The 19,663-nt window shown below is 39.5% G+C and overlaps 9 protein-coding genes across 9 annotated transcripts; 4 read left to right on the top strand and 5 right to left on the bottom strand.

Moving 5' to 3' along the window:
• Positions 1-114: 114 nt before the first annotated feature.
• CRD1 (cardiolipin synthase) lies at positions 115-954 on the top strand (the record flags this gene model as incomplete). Its single annotated transcript, XM_018364147.1, has 1 exon — positions 115-954. The coding sequence occupies one exon, from the start codon at positions 115-117 to the stop codon at positions 952-954; it is 840 nt and encodes a 279-aa protein (XP_018222948.1).
• Positions 955-1,110: 156 nt separating this feature from the next.
• Positions 1,111-2,697, bottom strand: CCT4 (chaperonin-containing T-complex subunit CCT4; the record flags this gene model as incomplete). The annotated part of the gene is made up of 1 exon (XM_018364146.1): positions 1,111-2,697. The coding sequence occupies one exon, from the start codon at positions 2,695-2,697 to the stop codon at positions 1,111-1,113; it is 1,587 nt and encodes a 528-aa protein (XP_018222947.1).
• A 267-nt stretch (positions 2,698-2,964) lies between these two features.
• On the top strand, positions 2,965-4,035 carry DI49_0930 (uncharacterized protein; the record flags this gene model as incomplete). The annotated part of the gene is made up of 1 exon (XM_018364145.1): positions 2,965-4,035. The coding sequence occupies one exon, from the start codon at positions 2,965-2,967 to the stop codon at positions 4,033-4,035; it is 1,071 nt and encodes a 356-aa protein (XP_018222946.1).
• A 494-nt stretch (positions 4,036-4,529) lies between these two features.
• COP1 (coatomer subunit alpha) lies at positions 4,530-8,135 on the top strand (the record flags this gene model as incomplete). The annotated part of the gene is made up of 1 exon (XM_018364144.1): positions 4,530-8,135. One exon carries the CDS (start codon positions 4,530-4,532, stop codon positions 8,133-8,135), a length of 3,606 nt encoding a protein of 1,201 aa, XP_018222945.1.
• A 339-nt stretch (positions 8,136-8,474) lies between these two features.
• Positions 8,475-9,944, bottom strand: LDB17 (Ldb17p; the record flags this gene model as incomplete). Its single annotated transcript, XM_018364143.1, has 1 exon — positions 8,475-9,944. The coding sequence occupies one exon, from the start codon at positions 9,942-9,944 to the stop codon at positions 8,475-8,477; it is 1,470 nt and encodes a 489-aa protein (XP_018222944.1).
• A 523-nt stretch (positions 9,945-10,467) lies between these two features.
• RPN5 (proteasome regulatory particle lid subunit RPN5) lies at positions 10,468-11,805 on the bottom strand (the record flags this gene model as incomplete). Its single annotated transcript, XM_018364142.1, has 1 exon — positions 10,468-11,805. The coding sequence occupies one exon, from the start codon at positions 11,803-11,805 to the stop codon at positions 10,468-10,470; it is 1,338 nt and encodes a 445-aa protein (XP_018222943.1).
• Positions 11,806-12,162: 357 nt separating this feature from the next.
• Positions 12,163-14,595, top strand: NOP14 (snoRNA-binding rRNA-processing protein NOP14; the record flags this gene model as incomplete). Its single annotated transcript, XM_018364141.1, has 1 exon — positions 12,163-14,595. One exon carries the CDS (start codon positions 12,163-12,165, stop codon positions 14,593-14,595), a length of 2,433 nt encoding a protein of 810 aa, XP_018222942.1.
• Positions 14,596-14,818: 223 nt separating this feature from the next.
• On the bottom strand, positions 14,819-17,818 carry ATG9 (autophagy protein ATG9; the record flags this gene model as incomplete). The annotated part of the gene is made up of 1 exon (XM_018364140.1): positions 14,819-17,818. The coding sequence occupies one exon, from the start codon at positions 17,816-17,818 to the stop codon at positions 14,819-14,821; it is 3,000 nt and encodes a 999-aa protein (XP_018222941.1).
• Positions 17,819-18,131: 313 nt separating this feature from the next.
• On the bottom strand, positions 18,132-19,394 carry RPC53 (DNA-directed RNA polymerase III subunit C53; the record flags this gene model as incomplete). Its single annotated transcript, XM_018364139.1, has 1 exon — positions 18,132-19,394. One exon carries the CDS (start codon positions 19,392-19,394, stop codon positions 18,132-18,134), a length of 1,263 nt encoding a protein of 420 aa, XP_018222940.1.
• Positions 19,395-19,663: the final 269 nt, after the last annotated feature.

Raw genomic sequence — 19,663 nt, 5'->3', positions numbered from 1 at the left:
TTACGCTCAAATGCAAACATATAACAAACAAGCTTGAAGGCATAGCAAAGTCTTTTTGAAAGATACGTATCTAGGATATTACTTCAATTTCCCACAGCTCACTGTATAAGGCAGATGTTGCCTATTTGTTCACGCTCTGCGCTGCTTTGGAGAACTATACCGAGCAGGGCATCCTATAACGTATTGTCAGGGCTAACTAGACGTATTCAAGTCAAATCTCAATTGCAATACCGTATTTTCAGCGCACACGCCAAGAGAGATTTGGCTACAGTCCCAACTAAACCTCCCAATAAAAATGCCTTACTCAATATTCCCAATATTTTGACTTTATCTCGAATAGCTTGTACACCCTTTATTGGACTTTTCATTATAACGAACAATTTAACCCCAGCACTGGGCCTTTTTGCATTTTCCAGCATCACTGATTTCATGGATGGGTATATCGCGAGGAGATACGGCCTCAAAACTGTTGCAGGGACAATATTGGACCCGATCGCGGATAAACTACTCATGATTACCACAACCTTGGCATTATCTGTACCATCGGGCCCTCAGATTATACCAGTATCCATTGCAGGAATCATCCTGGGGAGGGATTTTTTATTGGCGATAAGCGCCTTATTTGTACGATATAGTACTTTGAAGTTGAAATACCCTGGTCGTGTGAAATGGAATTCGTATTGGGATTTTATCCATTTTCCCAGTGCTGAGGTAGAGCCTTCCCAACTATCGAAATGGAACACTTTTTTCCAAATGATATATCTTGGAACTGGTGTATTGTTACTTCTATATGAAAAGCAAGCAAGCGACGAGGAAACGGATGAGACCTTTGAGAAGAGAAGAGAACTTTTTCAGAATGTTTTTACTTATCTAGGATATATAACCGCAATGACTACAGTCATGAGCGGAGCATCCTATGCATTGAAAAGAAATGCCGTCAAGCTTCTAAAATAGCATAGGAATTAATGTTTTCACAAATACTAGTTAAAGTTTTGAGTTTCAGGTTCCAAGTTTTATGTTTTATGTTTTATGTTTTTGTTTAATAGAAAAGTACACTATATCAACATATAAACTACTGTATATATATATATAGATATTAATAGAGCCTTATTAACGGCTGAATGCAATATCATCAATACGTAGGATCGATTTAACACATTCGGAAGCCAAAGTGATTGCGCTTGTGCTAACCAGTACAGGTTGTAAAATATGTTCTTCATAAGTGTTTGTAGTACCGGATCGTCTGACAGATATACCATCATTCAATTCACCATTCTCATGTTTAGAACGCAATTCTGTAACAACCTTGATACTGTTTAGCCCTGCGTTTTCAGCTAAAGTCGTTGGGATAACTTCTAATGCAGAGGCAAACTCTTGCCAAATAAATGCTTGTACACCTTCCATGGCTCTTGCCTCTTTAGTTAATCTCCGAGAGATTTCAATTTCTGGGGCACCACCACCGGCGATCAAACCTCTTTCCTTAACCAAACAACGGATAACACATAATGCATCATGCAAAGAACGTTCTGTTTCATCGATAATCATGTTGTTGGCACCACGGATGACAACGGAAACGGTTGGTCTTGCATTGCTATTTCTTATGCCGGTCAGCTTAACTATCTTGGAACCATCGCTATCAATCTCTTCAACTAAATCAGCAGATCCTAATCTATCCTCCGTAAACAGTTCTATATCGGCAATAGGTTTACAGCCCAAACCCTTCGACAAGAATTCGATTTCCTCTCTATCGATATCCTTCACTACCATAATGTTCAACTTCGCTAAGAAATGAAGAGCCAAATCGTTTACAGCATCTCTTAGGATAGATTTTTGAATCAACAACACGTTACACTTGGATTTTTTGATTTTTTTACAAATATTCAGCAAATATGCTCTTTCTTCTTTAAGGATTTTATCCATTTGTCTGTAATCATTAACGATGATGTTGTTTTCCGTATCAGGCTTTGGTGGAGAGATCTGGAATTGAATTAACCCGATCTTTGCCTTTTCCTTTCTTGTTGGACCGCCGGCAGACTTGATTGCAGTTTGGGTCAAGACCACACCGTCTATCATTTCTGTATCGTCAATGGTACCACCGACCTTCTTCACCAGCCTAATATCGTTAAGATCCACATTCTTGGAGTTTTCGTCGGAAATCCTCAACACAGAGTCCACTGCCAAGGGAGCCAAAAATGAGGAGTACTGAGACACAATCTTGGAACTCAAAGAGGTAGATGCAGCGCGAACTAGCTGATCTCTATCGCTCAACGAGATCCTATGGCACATTTCCAAAAGAATGTCGACGGATCTCTTGGCGGCCCTTTGGAAGGATTCCGCAATGATGGTTGGATGGATACCTTTGTTCAACAATCTCTCTGCAGCACCCAAGAGAGCACCGGTCAAGATCACCACGGAGGTAGTACCATCACCAGCTTCTGAGTCCTGCGCGGCAGAGACTTCCACCAGCATCCTAGCCACAGGATGCAGAATAGCCATTTGCTTCAAAATGGTGTGCCCATCATTGGAGATGATGATCTCCCCACGGGACGTTTTGATCATCTTGTCCATACCCTTAGGGCCCAGCGAAGTACGGATGGCATCCGCCACGGAACGCGCAGCGATGATGTTGGCCTTGCGGACCTCCTGGGGCTTTTCCTTGTTCTTAAACGTGGCGTTAGATGGAACCTTAGTAGACATCGTTGTATAGTTTCGTTTCGCTGGTTTCAAACGCTTGCAACGGATTCAATTCAAAATCTGCAATCATCATTCCCACCTGTAATACCAACCTTTTGAATTGTATTCAATTAGCCTTTTCTTTGGTGGCGAAAAGAAAAAAAAATTTCATGTGCTCCCGTGACAAGTGACAGTAATACCAGATTATAAAAGCTTATCTAAAGATATACTGACGTTTTCTCCCAATTGAGAATCTAGGTTTCAAATAAGGCCAAGCATATACGGATAAAAATGTCTAGAGTATTAGTAATTGGTGCAGGTGGGGTCGGAGTGATCACTGCAGTCTCGTTGTGGTTTAAAGGGGAGAGCGACGTATCTTTGGTCGTAAGATCCGATTACGATAAGGTGTCAGAGCAGGGCTACACGATCGAATCGTGCGATTACGGCCAATTGGAAGGGTGGAGGCCACACCACATCTATAGGACTGTGGAGGACGCTGCTGCGGATGCGAGTGACAAGGGGTACGACTACGTCGTGGTGACTACCAAGAATATCATCGACGGCCCCGCTGACTCCAGAGTCCCCAACATCATCAGGCCTGTGCTTGAGAGGAACAAAAGCTTGCACGGGGCGCAATTGACCACGCACATTTTGCTGGTGCAGAACGGTATCGATATTGAGAAGGACATCTTGGCGGAGTTCCCTCGGGATGAGTTCCAGTACACGGTGCTTTCCGGCATCCAGTTGATCGGTTCCACTAAGATCGGGACCGGTCATATCAGCCAGGTCAGCCAGGACTACCTTTCCTGCGGGGCCTTCGACCCACAGGACGCTGTTGCTGTCCAAGCTGCCAACGACTTCGTCCGAATGTACAGCAACAAGGGCCACAACTTCGTGGAATTCGAGCCCAGGGTCCGCTACTCCCGGTGGAAGAAGCTCGTCTACAACGCTGCCATCAACACATCCACGGCCCTCGTCGGGCTGGACGTTCCCCGTTGTTTGGAGTTCGGCGTCGATAAGAAGAGCACTGCGACTGAGGTGTTCCAGCCTGCCATGAGAGAGATCATCGCCATTGCTGCGAGTGAGGGCATCGTCATCGAGGAGAAGTTCGTGACGATGTTCACTGAGATCACCAGAAACAAGGTGTTCAAGCCCTCCATGTGTGTAGACCGCGACAAGGGTCAATTGATGGAGCTGGAGGTGATCCTGGGCAACCCCATCAGAATCGCCAAGAGAAACGGTGTCCCAACGCCCACTCTTTCCGTGCTTTACAACCTGCTCGTGCTAGTGCAAGCCAGACTAAAGGAGTTGAAAGGGCTCTTGAAGTTCGATGAAAAAACCGCCCGTCTTGTGGAAGAGTAGTTTCAGTCTTCCCTCAGTACCAGCGATCTCATGTGTAATATTTTATACCATATATGTATATAGATGTGTACTCTTTTGTTACTATTACCATTGTTGATTTTATACGACGTACAGAGCGACCGAAAATTTGGACAACACGAAACGAAATCGACAATTTGCCAACTMACATAAATAACAGATCCGTCTTCGAGAGTGCGCTAGTAGAGCCTGAATTCAGTAACGCACAGGGACGACACACTTGTTTCAAGAGGCATTGCAAATAGGTAGACTACACGATTGACGAAATAGCACGTTTTTCAAGCACCTTGTACCCCCCTTTCTTTCCCTAAGATACAAAGTTTTTTTCCTTTTATTTTATCTTCCCCTTTTCCCTCTCAATAAAACAAGATCACGCCTGTTCACTACAAGTCTGTGATTTATTGAACTGAAATAAAATCAAGAGTCTTTCTTTCTCTTTCTGCTAGTGTCTTTATTCATTACACGACCGGAACAAGATGAAGATGCTAACTAAATTCGAATCAAAGTCCACCAGGGCCAAGGGTATTGCCTTCCACCCTTCCAGACCTTGGGTATTGGTGGCTTTGTTCTCCTCCACCATCCAGTTATGGGATTACAGAATGGGCACGCTGCTTCATAGGTTCGAGGATCACGAAGGTCCCGTTCGTGGGCTAGATTTCCACCCAACCCAACCAATTTTCGTTTCTGCAGGTGACGACTATACCATTAAAGTCTGGTCTTTGGACACAAACAAGTGCCTTTACACTTTGTCGGGTCATTTGGACTATGTTCGTACCGTGTTTTTCCACCGTGAATTGCCTTGGATCATATCTGCCTCTGATGACCAGACCATAAGGATCTGGAACTGGCAAAACCGTAAGGAAATCGCTTGTTTGACTGGTCACAATCATTTTGTCATGTGTGCTCAATTTCATCCCACTGATGATCTGATCGTTTCCGCTTCTTTGGATGAAACCATCAGAATTTGGGATATCTCAGGCTTAAGAAAGAGACATTCTGCTCCTAGCAACAATTCTTTCGAAGAACAACTGAATGCCCAACAAAACCTTTTGGACGGTTCTCTTGGCGACTGTGTGGTGAAATTCATCTTGGAAGGTCACACAAGAGGTGTTAACTGGGCCTCTTTCCATCCAACTTTACCATTGATTGTCTCCGCCAGTGACGATCGTCAAGTAAAATTATGGAGAATGAGTGCTACAAAGGCTTGGGAAGTCGACACTTGCAGAGGTCACACTAACAATGTCGACAGTGTCATTTTTCACCCACACCAAAATCTGATCATTTCAGTCGGTGAAGACAAAACTTTAAGAGTCTGGGATCTTGATAAGAGAACTCCAGTAAAGCAATTTAAGAGAGAAAACGATAGGTTTTGGTTAATCGCAGCCCACCCTCATATCAACCTATTTGGTGCAGCCCACGATTCTGGTATTATGGTTTTCAAACTAGATCGTGAAAGGCCATGTAGCGTTATCCATCAAAATCAATTGTTTTTTGTCAATGCGGAAAAGCAAATTCAAAGTTTCAATTTCCAAAAAAGAGTCGCTTCATTACCTTATGCCTCGTTAAAAGGCATTGGTCAACCTTGGGATGCATTTAGAAGTATATCATACAACCCATCCCAACACTCCATTCTGATTAATGAAGCTAACGGCAAGTTCGCTCTCGTAATCCTGTCTAAACAACCCGTAGGTGCCGTGGAACCAACAAGCGTTACCCAAGATTCAGGTAATTTTGCCACTTTTGTTGGTCGTAATAGATTTGTTGTTTACAACAAAAACTCTGAATCTGTTGAAGTTCGTTCTTTAGAAAACAAAGTGACCAGAAACATTAAAATGGAGGAATCGGTAAGAACTATTGTAGCTGCTGGTCCTGGATCTGTTTTGGTCATACATCCAAGAGAAGCCGTCCTCTATGATGTCCAACAGGGCAAAAAGGTAGCCCAATTAGCTGTTAAAAATGTCAAGTACGTATCATGGTCCTTAGATGGCCAATATGTTGCATTGATGAGCAAACATACCATAACTTTGGCTACCAAGAAATTAGAATTGATTAACTCTATGCATGAAACCATCAGAATCAAAAGTGCTGCTTGGGATGAAAGCGGTGTCTTGATTTACTCAACTTTGAATCACATTAGATACTCGCTACTGAACGGCGATAGAGGTATTATTAAGACTTTGGAAAAGACTTTGTATATCACAAAAGTCCAAGGGAAATTAGTTTATTGTTTAAACCGTGATGGTGAAATTGAAATCCTAACCATTGACCCCACAGAATACCGTTTTAAGAAGGCGTTGGTCAACAAGAACTTCCCAGAAGTCTTACGTCTCATAAAGAACTCTAATCTAGTCGGTCAAAACATTATCTCCTATTTACAGAAGTCAGGTTTCCCAGAGATTGCTTTGCAGTTTGTCCAAGATCCACATATTCGTTTTGATTTGGCTCTGGAATATGGTAATCTAGATGTTGCCCTAGATGAAGCCAAAAAACTAAATGACGATGGTGTTTGGGAAAGATTGAACCAAGAGGCTTTGGCACAAGGTAACACTACCTTAGCTGAAATGATTTACCAAACTCAACATTCTTTCGATAAATTATCTTTTCTATATCTTGTCACTGGTGATGTCAACAAACTGTCAAAAATGCAAAATATTGCTCAAAACCGTGAAGATTTTGGAAGTATGCTATTAAACACTATCTACAATAACTCCACCAAAGAAAGATCTAATATTTTTGCTGATGCTGGGTCTTTGCCATTAGCTTATGCCGTAGCAAAGGCTAATGGAGATGACGCAGCAGCTTCGGCATATTTGGAACAAGCCGAAATCGACGCACAAGATGTTACTTTACCAGACCAAGTTAATCCCTCCAATTTCGTTCAAAGCCCGGCAATCTCCGAGCCACTTGCAAAATGGCCATTAAAGGAAGCTGAACTATCTTACTTCGAAAAAGCTGTCTTAGGTCAAATCGATGATTTGAACATAGATGATGACGTTCCGGCAGAAAATATCGCCGAAGAAGAAGAAGAACCACTTGCTGAAGAAAGTTTCAATGACATGGATATCGGCGAGGACGAGGGAGCCTGGGACCTAGGTGACGAAGATTTGGACGTAGGAGAAGATCTAACTGAAAAAGTAGAAGAAGGTGAAATCGCCTCTCCAGCAAAAGAGGCTGAAACGGCCGTTTGGATTAAGAACTCCAAGTTACCTTCCGTCCTAGTTGCTGCTGGTGCTTTTGATGCAGCTGCTCAAGCTTTAAACAAGCAAGTAGGTGTTGTGAAACTCGAACCGTTAAAAAAATACTTCACCAACATATATGAAGGTTGTAGAACATACATGCCCAGCACACCATACGAACTACCTGCTCAATTAGGTTATATCAGAGCATACGATGATACAGTGTCTGAAGACCAAATTCTTCCATATGTTCCAGGTCTTGATATTGTTAACGAGAAAATGAATGAAGGCTATAAGAACTTCAAACTGAATAAATTGGAAGTTGCGATTGAATGTTTTAGAGAAGCAATTTACCGTATCACGCTATTAATGGTCGATGACTCAGAAGATGAAAAACTGGCTCGCAAGGTGCTAGAAACTGCCAGGGAATATATATTAGGTTTATCCATCGAGTTGGAGCGTCGTTCATTAAAAGAAGAAAGTACTGTGCGCATGCTTGAACTGGCTGCATATTTCACAAAGGCTAAGTTGTCCCCAATCCATCGTACCAACGCACTGCAAGTGGCGATGTCACAACATTTCAAGCACAAAAATTTCTTACAAGCCTCGTATTTTGCGGGTGAATTTCTAAAGATTATTTCATCTGGTCCTCGTGCTGAACAAGCACGTAAAATCAAAACCAAAGCCGACTCTATGGCTAGTGATGCCATTCCAATTGACTTTGATCCTTACGCCAAATTCGATATCTGTGCAGCTACTTACAAACCAATTTATGAAGACACACCTTCCGTTTCAGATCCGTTAACTGGTAGTAAATATATTGTCACTGAGAAAGATAAAATAGATAGAATTGCTATGATTTCTAAGATCGGTGCACCAGCATCGGGACTAAGAATACGTGTATAAACGCAATTCCACCGTTTTCATTTTGTTTCTTTTGTATTTTACTTTACCCAAATTACGTGTGGCAAGTCTTTTTAATCTGAATAATATGATAGTAAAACAATATAATTATGTAATAGATAATTATAGACAAGTACCCATGAAAAAGAACTACTCCTATAATACAAGAAACGCATTAAGGATATGCGTTTGATTATATCCTTCGAAATAATTCAAGTTGAATATCTATGTTTGAAATTATTGCATTTGCATATAAAAGTACATTGTGTCATTAAATACTGCTATGTGGCAAGGGAAGAAATGGTTGAAATAACCATTTCAATGCAAGATGAAATATTATACTCATTTCAGAGTTCCACATTTTCTTGATGGTGGTGGTGGTGGTGGTGGAGCTCTAGCTTTTCTTTTAGTTAAAGATTCTGCAGAAACGTCTAGTCCACGATTGCTATAAAGATGGCCTTTACGGGTCAAGGCATTCTGGTTATCAGACCCTCCTAGAGTAAATATACTGGAGTCTCTGCTAGTCGCATTACTAGAGGCCGGTGAATTTTCATTCGGAGGCGTAGGCGGATCCTCTAGCCAAGGAATTTGTTGAAGACACTTTTGTGATAGCCTTACTGTGACTAGGTGTTCGTGTAGTACCGGACTGTCAGCGCATATATTATCTAGAGTTGACAGATACTGCAATAATTTATTTAAATCGTCCTTTCTATAATGAGTCTTAGATAATTGTGTGTTTTTTAATAATGGGATAAGGACCCTTAAGAGGGTATTTCTCAATATCTCCTCATCTTCACTTATGTTCTGGAGCTCTCTTATTAATACATCAGTAAGAACGTGCAAATCATTTGTATAAAAAAAACTTATTGGAGCATGATCGCTCCTTGGTGTCAAGATTAGATAAATGATTTTGCACATCATGATTTGTAAAGGAGGATCCGATACTCTATTAAATTTTAATAGCAGCAACTCACTGAAGCATTTGGACACTGACTCGTTGATCAAATACTTATAAACTTTGTTTTCGATTTCGTATTCTTTGGCAAACATCATATATTGTTCATTTAATGCCAACAACAGCTTAAATTGTGCATTGTTGAACATATCATCCATAATATCAGACCTTATCGTTTCCATCAAAAAGTAAACAAAGAAATCGTCAACAATTTGAAGGTTGGCAATAACGCATTTACAATACTTTAAGATTTGAAATAATAAATCCATCAAAACGGTAGAAATTTGCTTCATTTCATCTATAATACCCAAATCAATGTCAGTCAAACTTGGGACCAAACAGTCCAAAGGTGTAATCGTGTTGGCAGCATCAGTTTTATATCGCTGTTTATTAACAGTTCTCTTTTCTTCTCCATACTTGCTCAAATAAGCAAATTGAGTGTATAAAGCGTTATAAAATACGGTAAACCCTTGGAATTTGAGCATAATTTCTAAAGAGTGGACGTTTTTCTTTGCTTCGCAGAGAAGGACATAAACTATAATAAACTTCATATTCATTTCCAGTAGGTCTATATTGAGTAGTGATTGCAATTTGCTCAGGCAAAACTCTTTTTCAAATTCAAATAGAGGCGATTCCAACAAAATCAGTGACATTCGATAGAGATCTCGATCGGTATTGATAAACACTTTATAGGAATCCGTGGCAAACTTGAGGTACGCGACAAGGCTTGAATTGACGTGGGACTCATCCAGTTTATCTTTTGGTATATTGGCAATGGACTCAATTTTCTCCCAAAAGTCGATGATTTCATCATGGGAATGATTTTCAATATTTGGAGACAATGGATCTAGTATCATGTGTTAAACAAAAAGGAAGGATGTATTTGAAAAATCGCAGGGCTAAAGTGACATAAATTAATCGAGAAAATTTTCTTAATTTCTGCTTTTCTTTATTACGTACGTATTGTATACTTTTCTAGCGAAAGGTTTGTATGAATGTTGTAACACTAAATCCGGTGAAAATAGTATTGGAGGCTGTTTTGGTAAACAACGGGGAAATGGCTGGTATTTTCCTCTCACCGGTTGCTCTTACCGGATATTTTGATACCCCAGCTTATAGTTTAGCTTTTTTTTTTCTTCTTGTGTTTTCTTTCCCCTGAAAAATATAAGAACACTGAGCTTTATCGATCATGTGTTCATAATCGATAAAGCAGCCAAGAATAAAACAGTTACTGAGGTTTACATTTGACTTATATATGTATACATGCATGAGTAATTCTATCTTACATAAGTGAATACACATGCTGGTCAGTAGAATAGTTGTGATATTAACCGCGACTATGGCACAGGCAATAATGGGTCTATATTTGCTCGATTCCATTTATTTGGCTTGTAAACCATGCATAATTTCTTCCTTTGTAATCAAATGCCCTATTGTTTCTATATGTTCTAATAATTCGTCAACGTTATGTGACCACTCATTCAGTAATTGACTTGAGTTTTTGGGTTTTTCAAAATTGACAATCTTGGCTGGTCTATTAACTTTTGCGTATATGATACCTTGGTTGACTAAATCACTGATGTAAGTTTCAGTTTGAGTTTCTGTCAAGTCCAGCAATTCGTTTAATCTCGATAGAGTGATTCTGGAATAGTACTCGGAAATAACTCTCAAATTGTGCTCAATGACTCTCTTTTGTAGATCCTCCCAGTGATGCTTGTTGGCTTCTCCACCAAATGCCAAATCATCCTTATTCAAAACGGGTTCGTAAGTTTTTTGAACAATTGGCCATCTCATCAATTCGTGTGTGGTGAACAATTTTATTAGAGATTCTTGACTTTCCAGTTTCTTCAAATTATTATCATTTTGCGTTTTGTGAATCAAATCATTTTGTAAATTACCATAAGGTGAAAGAACCAAGAAATACACGATATGAGATAAAACTGGTTTCCACTTGGTCTCATCTACTCTAATAACATCCGTTTGGTATATTTCTTGCAAATATTGGGCAACTTCTAAGTAATCTTTCTTGTGCAAACCAATCTTGATTAAAAGGTTATAGTACTCCAGCTTCAATGATTCGTATTTAGGATTCTTGAAGGTTTTTTTTAAGATTTTCCTCGAAAGTACAGTGGCTTGGGAGTAGTCACCTTTCAATATACTCAATTCCATTTGCTCTAATATAAATTCAATTTTTTCTGACATTTCCATGGAACCGTAAGTTTCAACTTGCAATTCACACAAGGTGTCTGCGGCCTCATCAATCTTACCTTCTTTCCTCTTGATTTCCACCAAATCCCTGGTTACTCTAGCTCTTTCCACCTCAACAAATATCTTATTCTCAGTAACCACTCTAATAGTTTCAATAACTTTAATCCTGGTGTCCAAGTCGAGGGTTTTCGAGTCTCTCAAATATTCCATAATCTTCTGTATCATATACTGGATGGACAGTTTAAGTTGGCCATGTTTCTTAGATAGGAGAGTCAGTTGCTCGTTCAGATCGTCCCATTTACTCTGCGATGCTAACAGGTCCACGATCTTAGCGAGGACTTCCTTCGAGGAGGCCAAATCCGAAGCCTGTCTGGTTTTCTTCTCCAAGATCAATAATTGATCTAGTGCAGAGCTATAGTCATTATGAGCAATTAAATCAATCTTGGGGAACTCTTCCCTTATAATCTGGGTATAATCCTTGTCGGCCTTAATTGGAGCGTCTCTGGACATGATTTCTTATATTTTAATTCGACAAACTGTGCACTATATTTCCAGTAACACAAAAGATGTCCAACACAACAGTCTTCTACCGAGTCTTTCGAACTTTACTGTTCCCTTGTTATAGCTTACTTTTGCTTAAAATTCCCCTTTGAATTTTGCCACCGAAGTAAATTAAGAAAAGCGGAAAATAAGGTCGGGTAATATGCGAGCGATGAGCCGTACTAAATGAGTGAAAAATTTTAGGAATTAAAAGAAGAATAATAAAGTTATTGAGATGAGCATAGAGTTAAGAGAAATGGAGCTTTCCGGACTTTACGTTGTTAGATTGGTGTGATTCAGGTTCGGATAACAACAAAGAACATAGAGATGGCCGGTTCGCAACTGAAAAATCTAAAAGCTGCCTTGAAGGCTCGTGGGCTCACTGGTCAAACAAATATTAAAGGTAAGAGTAAGAAGAATCCAAAGAGACAAGCAAAGGAGTATGATCGAGAAGAGAAAAATAGGGCTATTGCCGAAATCAGAGAGGAATTCAATCCGTTCGAAGTGAAGGCTGCCAGGAACAAGAGAAGAGATGGTCCGCCTTCTAAAACTGCTGATCGTGTTGCAGTGGGTAAACCTGGTATCTCTAAGCAAATTGGTGAAGAACAAAGAACACGTGCATTTGAAGCAAGAAAGATGATGAAGAATAAACGTGGTGGTGTGGTTGATAAAAGATTTGGTGAAAGGGACAAGTTGTTGACCGAGGAAGAAAAAATGTTGGAACGTTTCACTAGAGAAAGACAAAGCCAATCCAAGAGAAATACGAATTTGTTCAATCTTGAAGATGATGAAGACGATGGCGGAATGTTTGGAGACGGTCTTACACATTTGGGCCAAACACTGTCTTTGGAAGATGAATTAGACAACGGCGAAGATGATTTCTTAACTTCCAAACGATTTAACGATGATGATGTTGAACAACAGCAACCTCAGAGGAAAAAGACTAAGGCAGAAGTCATGCAGGAAGTCATTGCAAAATCAAAGTTCTATAAGCAGGAAAGACAAAAGGCTCAAGGGATAATGGAGGACCAAATAGACGACTTAGATGAAGATTTCGAAGATGTTATGTCCGAATTGATGACTACACAGCCCAAGAAAAAGCCAATGGAACCCAAGACTGATCTAGACAAGGAGTACGATATTAGAGTAAAAGAACTGCAACTGGATAGGAGAGCCGCCCCAACTGATAGAACAAAGACTGAAGAAGAGAAAAATGCTGAAGCTGAAGAGAAAAAACGTGAATTGGAACAGCAACGTCTTGATCGTATGAATGGTATGATCGAACTGGAGGAAGGTGAAGAAAAGGGTGTAGAAGATTTGGATGACGGTTTTTGGGATAATGACAATGATTACGAAGAAGGCAATGATGAAATTGCCAACTCCGACGATGATATCAACCTCGAAAATCAGGACCAAGATGATGACTTTACCCAAGTCTTGAAGAAAAAAAACATCTCCATTTCTTGCCCTGAAACACATGATGCACTACTGGAACAAGTAAACAAGTTGAATTTGGCTGACCACCCTAAGATCATCAAAAATATCGTCAAAGCCTATCAACCAAAATTGGCCGAAGGTAATAACCAGAAACTGGGACAATTCACTGCCGTTTTACTGAGACATATTATTTTTTTAAGTAATCAAGACTATTCCAAAAACGTCCAAGTGTTCGAAAAGACCCAAAATGCATTGATCTCAATTTTAAAATCCCTTTCAGACAAATATAATAAAGCCCTTTCGGAAGAGTGTAGGGAATGTATCAACGAAATGCAAGCACGTTTTAAAAATGACTATTTCGATGGTCTTTCAAATGGTGATTTGGTTTTCTTCTCTGTTATTGGTACATTATTCTCTACCTCTGATCAATACCATTTGGTAATAACTCCTTCGCTGATCCTAATGAATCAATTTCTGGAACAGATCAAATTTAATTCTTTGAAAAGAATTGCATTTGGTGCGATTTTGATAAGGATCGTTTTACAGTATCAACGTATCTCCAAAAGGTATATACCAGAGGCGGTTTATTTCTTCCAAAAGGTTTTATTCACTTTTATAGTTGAAAAGAAAAACCAAGACAAACCATTAGACTTTGAAACTATTAGATTGGATTCTTATGAGTTGGGACTTCCAAAAGATGCTGATTTTTCGGAAAATAGATCTAGTGTAATTCCATTGCATAGTTTATCAACAATGGATGAAAAGCTGCAATCAGTAAACCTGAAAACCTGCTTATTATCAAACATTATGGAATCATTAGATGTAACAATCTCTACTGTGTGGAAAGAATTGCCCGCTTTTCAAGAAATTATTTCACCCATTCAAAAACTATTAAACGTATATGCTTTGAGATATCCTGGTTTTGTAAAGGCAAAAAATCTTTTGAGCAAGATCGAGAAACTATTGAAATTTACAGAACATATCCCACTAGCTTTACAAAACCATAGGCCCATATCCATACCTACACACGCACCTAAATATGAAGAAAACTTCAATCCTGATAAGAAATCTTATGACCCTGATAGAACGAGAAGCGAAATAAATAAGATGAAGGCTCAACTGAAGAAGGAACGCAAATTCACTATGAAAGAAATTCGTAAAGATGCCAGATTTGAAGCTAGACAAAGAATCGATGAAAAGAACAAGGAAAGTAGTAACTACCATGCAAAGATGGCTCATATCGTCAATACGATCAACACAGAAGAAGGTGCCGAAAAGAACAAGTACGAAAGGGAAAGAAAATTACGTGGAGGGAAGAAGTAACCGATTGAAATGCATTAATCACTTTTTATTTCATTGGGGTTCTCAGGCATTACTGTATTAATTATAGAACCCCTTTTTTATCGAGTGAGGAATACGTTCTACTTATTCGTGTTGTACATCTAATTAGTAAAAATTTAAATATATATGCATTTAAGTAAAATATGATAAAAGGAAACAGTTATATATATAGTTATATGCGATTGACATGAACTGCTCAAACAACTTATCTTCCAACATCCGACTTTTTATAATACTCTTTGACGAGTCCCAGGACTCCTCCTTTGTTGAGTTTGTCACTATTATTATTATGCGAATTCAGCATACTGTTCTGGTTAACTCCATCATATCGAGGGAATGTGTCCGAATCTAGAAAAGATTCTGTAAGTTCAAATTCATGTTCGTTGTTAGTATTGTTGTTATCAGTGTTACTAGTAATGTTAGTACCATCATCGTCGTTGTTACTACTACCATTATTATTGTTACCCCAATTCTTCGCAGGATTCTTTGTAGAGTATCTCTTGAGAGATATATTCTGGTTGGGGCCCAGTGCATGCCTACCTATTCTGAACAGCTCTGGCTTCTGGCCTGGTTGAAATTGCTTCCTCCAGGAGTACTTATTGTTAAGGGCAGAATCACCCTCATTGTGTTGGTAAATTTTCTTTGCAGGCAATTGATATTTGCCTGTCAGGTTTTGACTGTTAGAATAATCATCCATGAAATACACATATGACTGTAGCATTTTATTATTTGCTGTATCTTTATCGCCGTGATCTTCCGTGGCAAATTTCCTCTTCCGCTTGTCATTTGACGTACGACCTCCATTGACATATGCTTTCTTCGTCGCATCATCTTCTTTAATGTCACCTGTATCTTTGCTGGCGAGGTCTTTCACATTAAACATGGCATACTTGCAAACGTAACCTAGTCCATCAACATATTCAGAGTTTTCTCTGAAAAAATCAACAATTTTGCCTGCTRAAGAAGGTAATGAAAACCAAAGTATAAATGGTGTTATCATTAGACTAGTGAGTTCCCGCAAAAGAATTACAACCCTTAAGTTGTATAATTTACAGAATTCTAATTTGATCTCTTCCTTGTGGTACCTCCCTTCCCATTCTTTCGGTAAATAGTGTGTATATGTATACAGTTCCTTAAGCGTCTCTTCTGGGTCAAAAACATGGTATTCTTGGGCTATTGTATTTCTGCTAAGTGACCATATAGCACCTAAAATAGTAATATAGAAAATGACTGATCTGTCTGGGGATATTTCGAAGTTTAGAAAATTTTCAGGATCAAATACTGTAAGAAATGCTAGAATGGCCACGAATGATCCACTGATAAAAGAAACAAATTTTAAGAATAGATTGGTCTTTTCTTTTGGAAACTGATCAACATATTTATTGGCCAGAGTCGTACTTAGACTCATTCTCTTTTTAAATATGTGATAGAGCTCATTGTATTCACGAAATCTCCACTCTGCTATAGGCGTGTATTGACGAGCGCCAATGGAGCCAGGTGATGTCTTGTATTCATTAAAATACCTGAAAAAATAAAGCAAAACAAAATATGTAACCAGGAATGGTGCCAGTATGATATTAAGAAAGCCTGCTAGCATAAACCTCTTTTGTAATTCTTCTCGTGTGAATTCTCTTTGAGAGGGTTTCAAAACACTCTGCTTGATAAAGCCGGACTCGTTGAACATAAACCCCATGACACATAAGTTAATATTCCATTCTAATGTTTTTGTCAATACGTTGGTCCTAAATAGTGGTATCGGCAAAGAAAGGTCCAAAATATCACTGTTGTAAAGAGCGATCAAATAATTTTCTCTACGCATGATCCTATTAGCCACATCATGCGCGTCAATTCTATTCTTGGCCTTAACTTCAACAACGTTTGCGGTCATAGCGTTCTGATCCTTTAAGTACATGAGTTGTTGTATTACATTTTGCCAGGGCAGAGTTTGAAGTTCATCGTCGGATATATTTAAAAGGTACTTGTAGAAGTTTTGCAATTCTGATAATTTTTTAACATCAAAATATAGTTGAACAATTTTGAGAATCACGAAGAAATAGAATATCCAAAGAAAAAACTTTGTGAACCCTGTTATGTTGGTGGAATAGCACTTATCGATAATAATATCTGATATTTGATGACTCGTAGGCAATTCAGAATAATCAATGCAATGTCCCATGTATGTGGAAATGAAAACGACAAAGAGTAAAGTGCCTATGTTAAGAATTTTCTCCAGTATGATGCAATAGTAACCATTTCCTAGATAGTAGTTGTAAACATCTTGTAGAAACATATCAAGGTTTTCTACATTTGCCCACTTCCAAAGAGCCCGCTCTTTGACACTTAAAGTATTAATTCTATCTTCGGGAGTGTTATTTAAGACAGATATGTTGTTTAGCAAATTTGGCTTTCTTAGAGGAAACAATTTAATGAATCTATTCGTTTGGTTTGATGGTGAACCAGTAAACCGAGATTGTGAGGCACTACCAAAATATTTGGTGCTATGCTTTCTGCTTTTATTGGTATTATTAGCAGTGCCATCTGTGTTCTTGCCTTTATCGTGATGGGAAGTTTTCGACGAGGTAAATAGCTGTTCGGTATTGCGCTGAGGATAGTTATTCTGTAAGATGTGTCTGAAAAACAAAGGCCGTTGATCTTCCTCCACAGTATTGCTCTTTTTAGGCACAGTATCTCGCGCATTGCCCTTCTGGAAGAGGGGGGTATCATCCTCAAACCCATCATTATTTATGAATTCATTGTCTTCTTCTTCTGACGAAAGCTGTCCAACTTTGGGCACAGAATCTTCGGCGGAGTCCTCTGCCAACCTCTCTAAGCCATTCTTCTTCGTTACAAATGCACTTCTCCCACCCTTCAAAACACTGGAGTGGCGATTATTATTCAACCCGTCATTAATTTGTGGTAAATACGCTTGGACCTCTTCTTCTTCTTCTTCTTCTATGTCTTCTTCTTCTGTGCTGGAGCCTTGATCTGATTCAGGAACACGCAAATCGTTTTCATCTCGATCCTCTTGACTACTACCAGATGATTGCAAAAGAGAAGAACCTCTCTCTAAGTCAGGTATAGGGAAATTGCTCATCTCTTGACTGCCGAGAGAAGGATTGACTTCGTCTGATTGTAAACCAAATATTCGCGATAGAAAAGTGTTTTTCCCATGAGAGTTGGGCTGCTGGTATTCATCTCTCTCCATATCCCAATCTTTCTGTACTTGTTATAACCTCCAAACGCTCTTCAATACTTTCTTATCAAAGCAGAATTCCTCACTATGTCGCTATAGTTGTAGCTCTTCCTTTTTGTTCAAAGTGTGGCTCCCCTAAGCTTCGGCACTGGGTAACAAGTGCTAGATTAACACAACAAGCCTAGTGGAAGAAACATAAAAGCAAAGCAACAGCTGACGGTGGTGTGTGATGTTTATACTACGGATGTAATGATTACTGTGGGTTGTTTTAAGACTATATATGACTGTATATTTTTATTTGATTTCTCGACAAATGTGAGTGTGGTTAGATTTTAGGCGTAACTACTATTTTACCGTCTACACGGCCTAGAAGTTCAGCTGATGATGAATCGTCTGCCATACTCAATGCTACAACGTCTTGTAAAAATGTGGTTTCGGCGCCTTTGCCAATATCCATGACCACGTTTCCAATTTTCACAGAAAGTTTCCCCGATTTGTGGACCCTGATGGCCCCGATATTACCAGCTAATTCATCGCTCGGTATGACGTTTGTCGTGCTCTTTTTCTTGAGGGTCTTCTTCTTTTTTGTAGCATCACTGGCTTGTGCTTCCACTTCAACTTCCTCTGTCTTCACGGCCGGTCTTTCGAAATTTGGTAGCCTGGTAGGTAACTGGAATACCATGAATCTTTCGGGTTTGCTGTCCATTTTTTTCAACTTCCTTAATATATGCTGGTGGTCTGCCTTTAGCAGTTCTAGTTCAGCAGCACTTTCCTTTTCGTCGACCGACTGAAAGTCTTTTTGAAGTTCAAGATCTCCTAGTTTTTCATTGACCTGCTTTTCCCTCTCTTCCAAATAGGATTGTAATTCAGTGTTAGAAGATTCTATTTTCACACCTGGGGTGGGCTCACGGGTTGGCTTCTCTGAAAGAGCTTCCTGTATTTCTCTTTTAACAGTGTCCACTTCTTCGTGTCTTACACGAATGGGTCTGACAGGGAATAACTGTTCAATCCTTTTAGTCCCCCATGCTTCGTCATCCATATCCACGTCACTGCCTTTTCCACTATCCTCTTCTTCTTCAACCTCTATAAGATTGTGAGCGTCAAATTCCCTCCCCATATTAAACTTCTTCTTAGACCTGGACGCTACGTCTCCATTGCTGTCACCTTCCGCTTCGTTATCCGAACTTTCAGCACCGTTGTCAATGGTCTCTAAACCTTTTTGCACTAGGGATGATCCGCCTCCTTCGGACTTGATGAACCCTCTTCTGAGATCACCCTTCTCACTGACGAAATTCCCAGCAGCTAAGGGACCACTGGAAATAACATGTGTGTTATTTAAATATTTGGCCATTCGCCTTTGTTGTCCACCATTGCCGTTTACTCTTTTACTGTTACTGTTATTGAAGTTTTTCTTGTCTCTCTTAGGGCCCTCCTCCAGCTTCACTTTAGATGCGGCTGCCTCTCTCTCCTCCTTAGATTTTCTAGCGACTGCTTTTGGCTTAAACTTTAATGAAGGCTTTGCAGGTCCTCCGGTAGATGAAGAATCTTTTAATGACGGCAAGCGCCCATTGCCCTTATTGCTACTCATGTTTTACTGGATGATATACCACTTAATGCAAACCAAAAAAAAAGCGTTAGATGTATTTTAAAGCCCGACTAGCCGAAAAGCTTGCTCGATAGTCTCTAAACCGGTTACTTCTAGAATTGAACTCCTAATACCTATTAAATATTGGCTTCGATTCTTGTTTTGCTGATCTGAAAAATTGAAATTCGCAGTGTGAAATGAAAAATTTTCAATCTGCGCTTCTTCTATGAAGAAAAAAAAATTCAATAGTAAAGCTCATCTCATCTCACCTC

The sequence above is a fragment of the Saccharomyces eubayanus genome, chromosome IV (assembly GCF_001298625.1).
Source record: "Saccharomyces eubayanus strain FM1318 chromosome IV, whole genome shotgun sequence".
Classification (NCBI taxonomy): domain Eukaryota; kingdom Fungi; phylum Ascomycota; class Saccharomycetes; order Saccharomycetales; family Saccharomycetaceae; genus Saccharomyces; species Saccharomyces eubayanus.
This window is presented reverse-complemented; position numbering and strand designations above follow the sequence as displayed.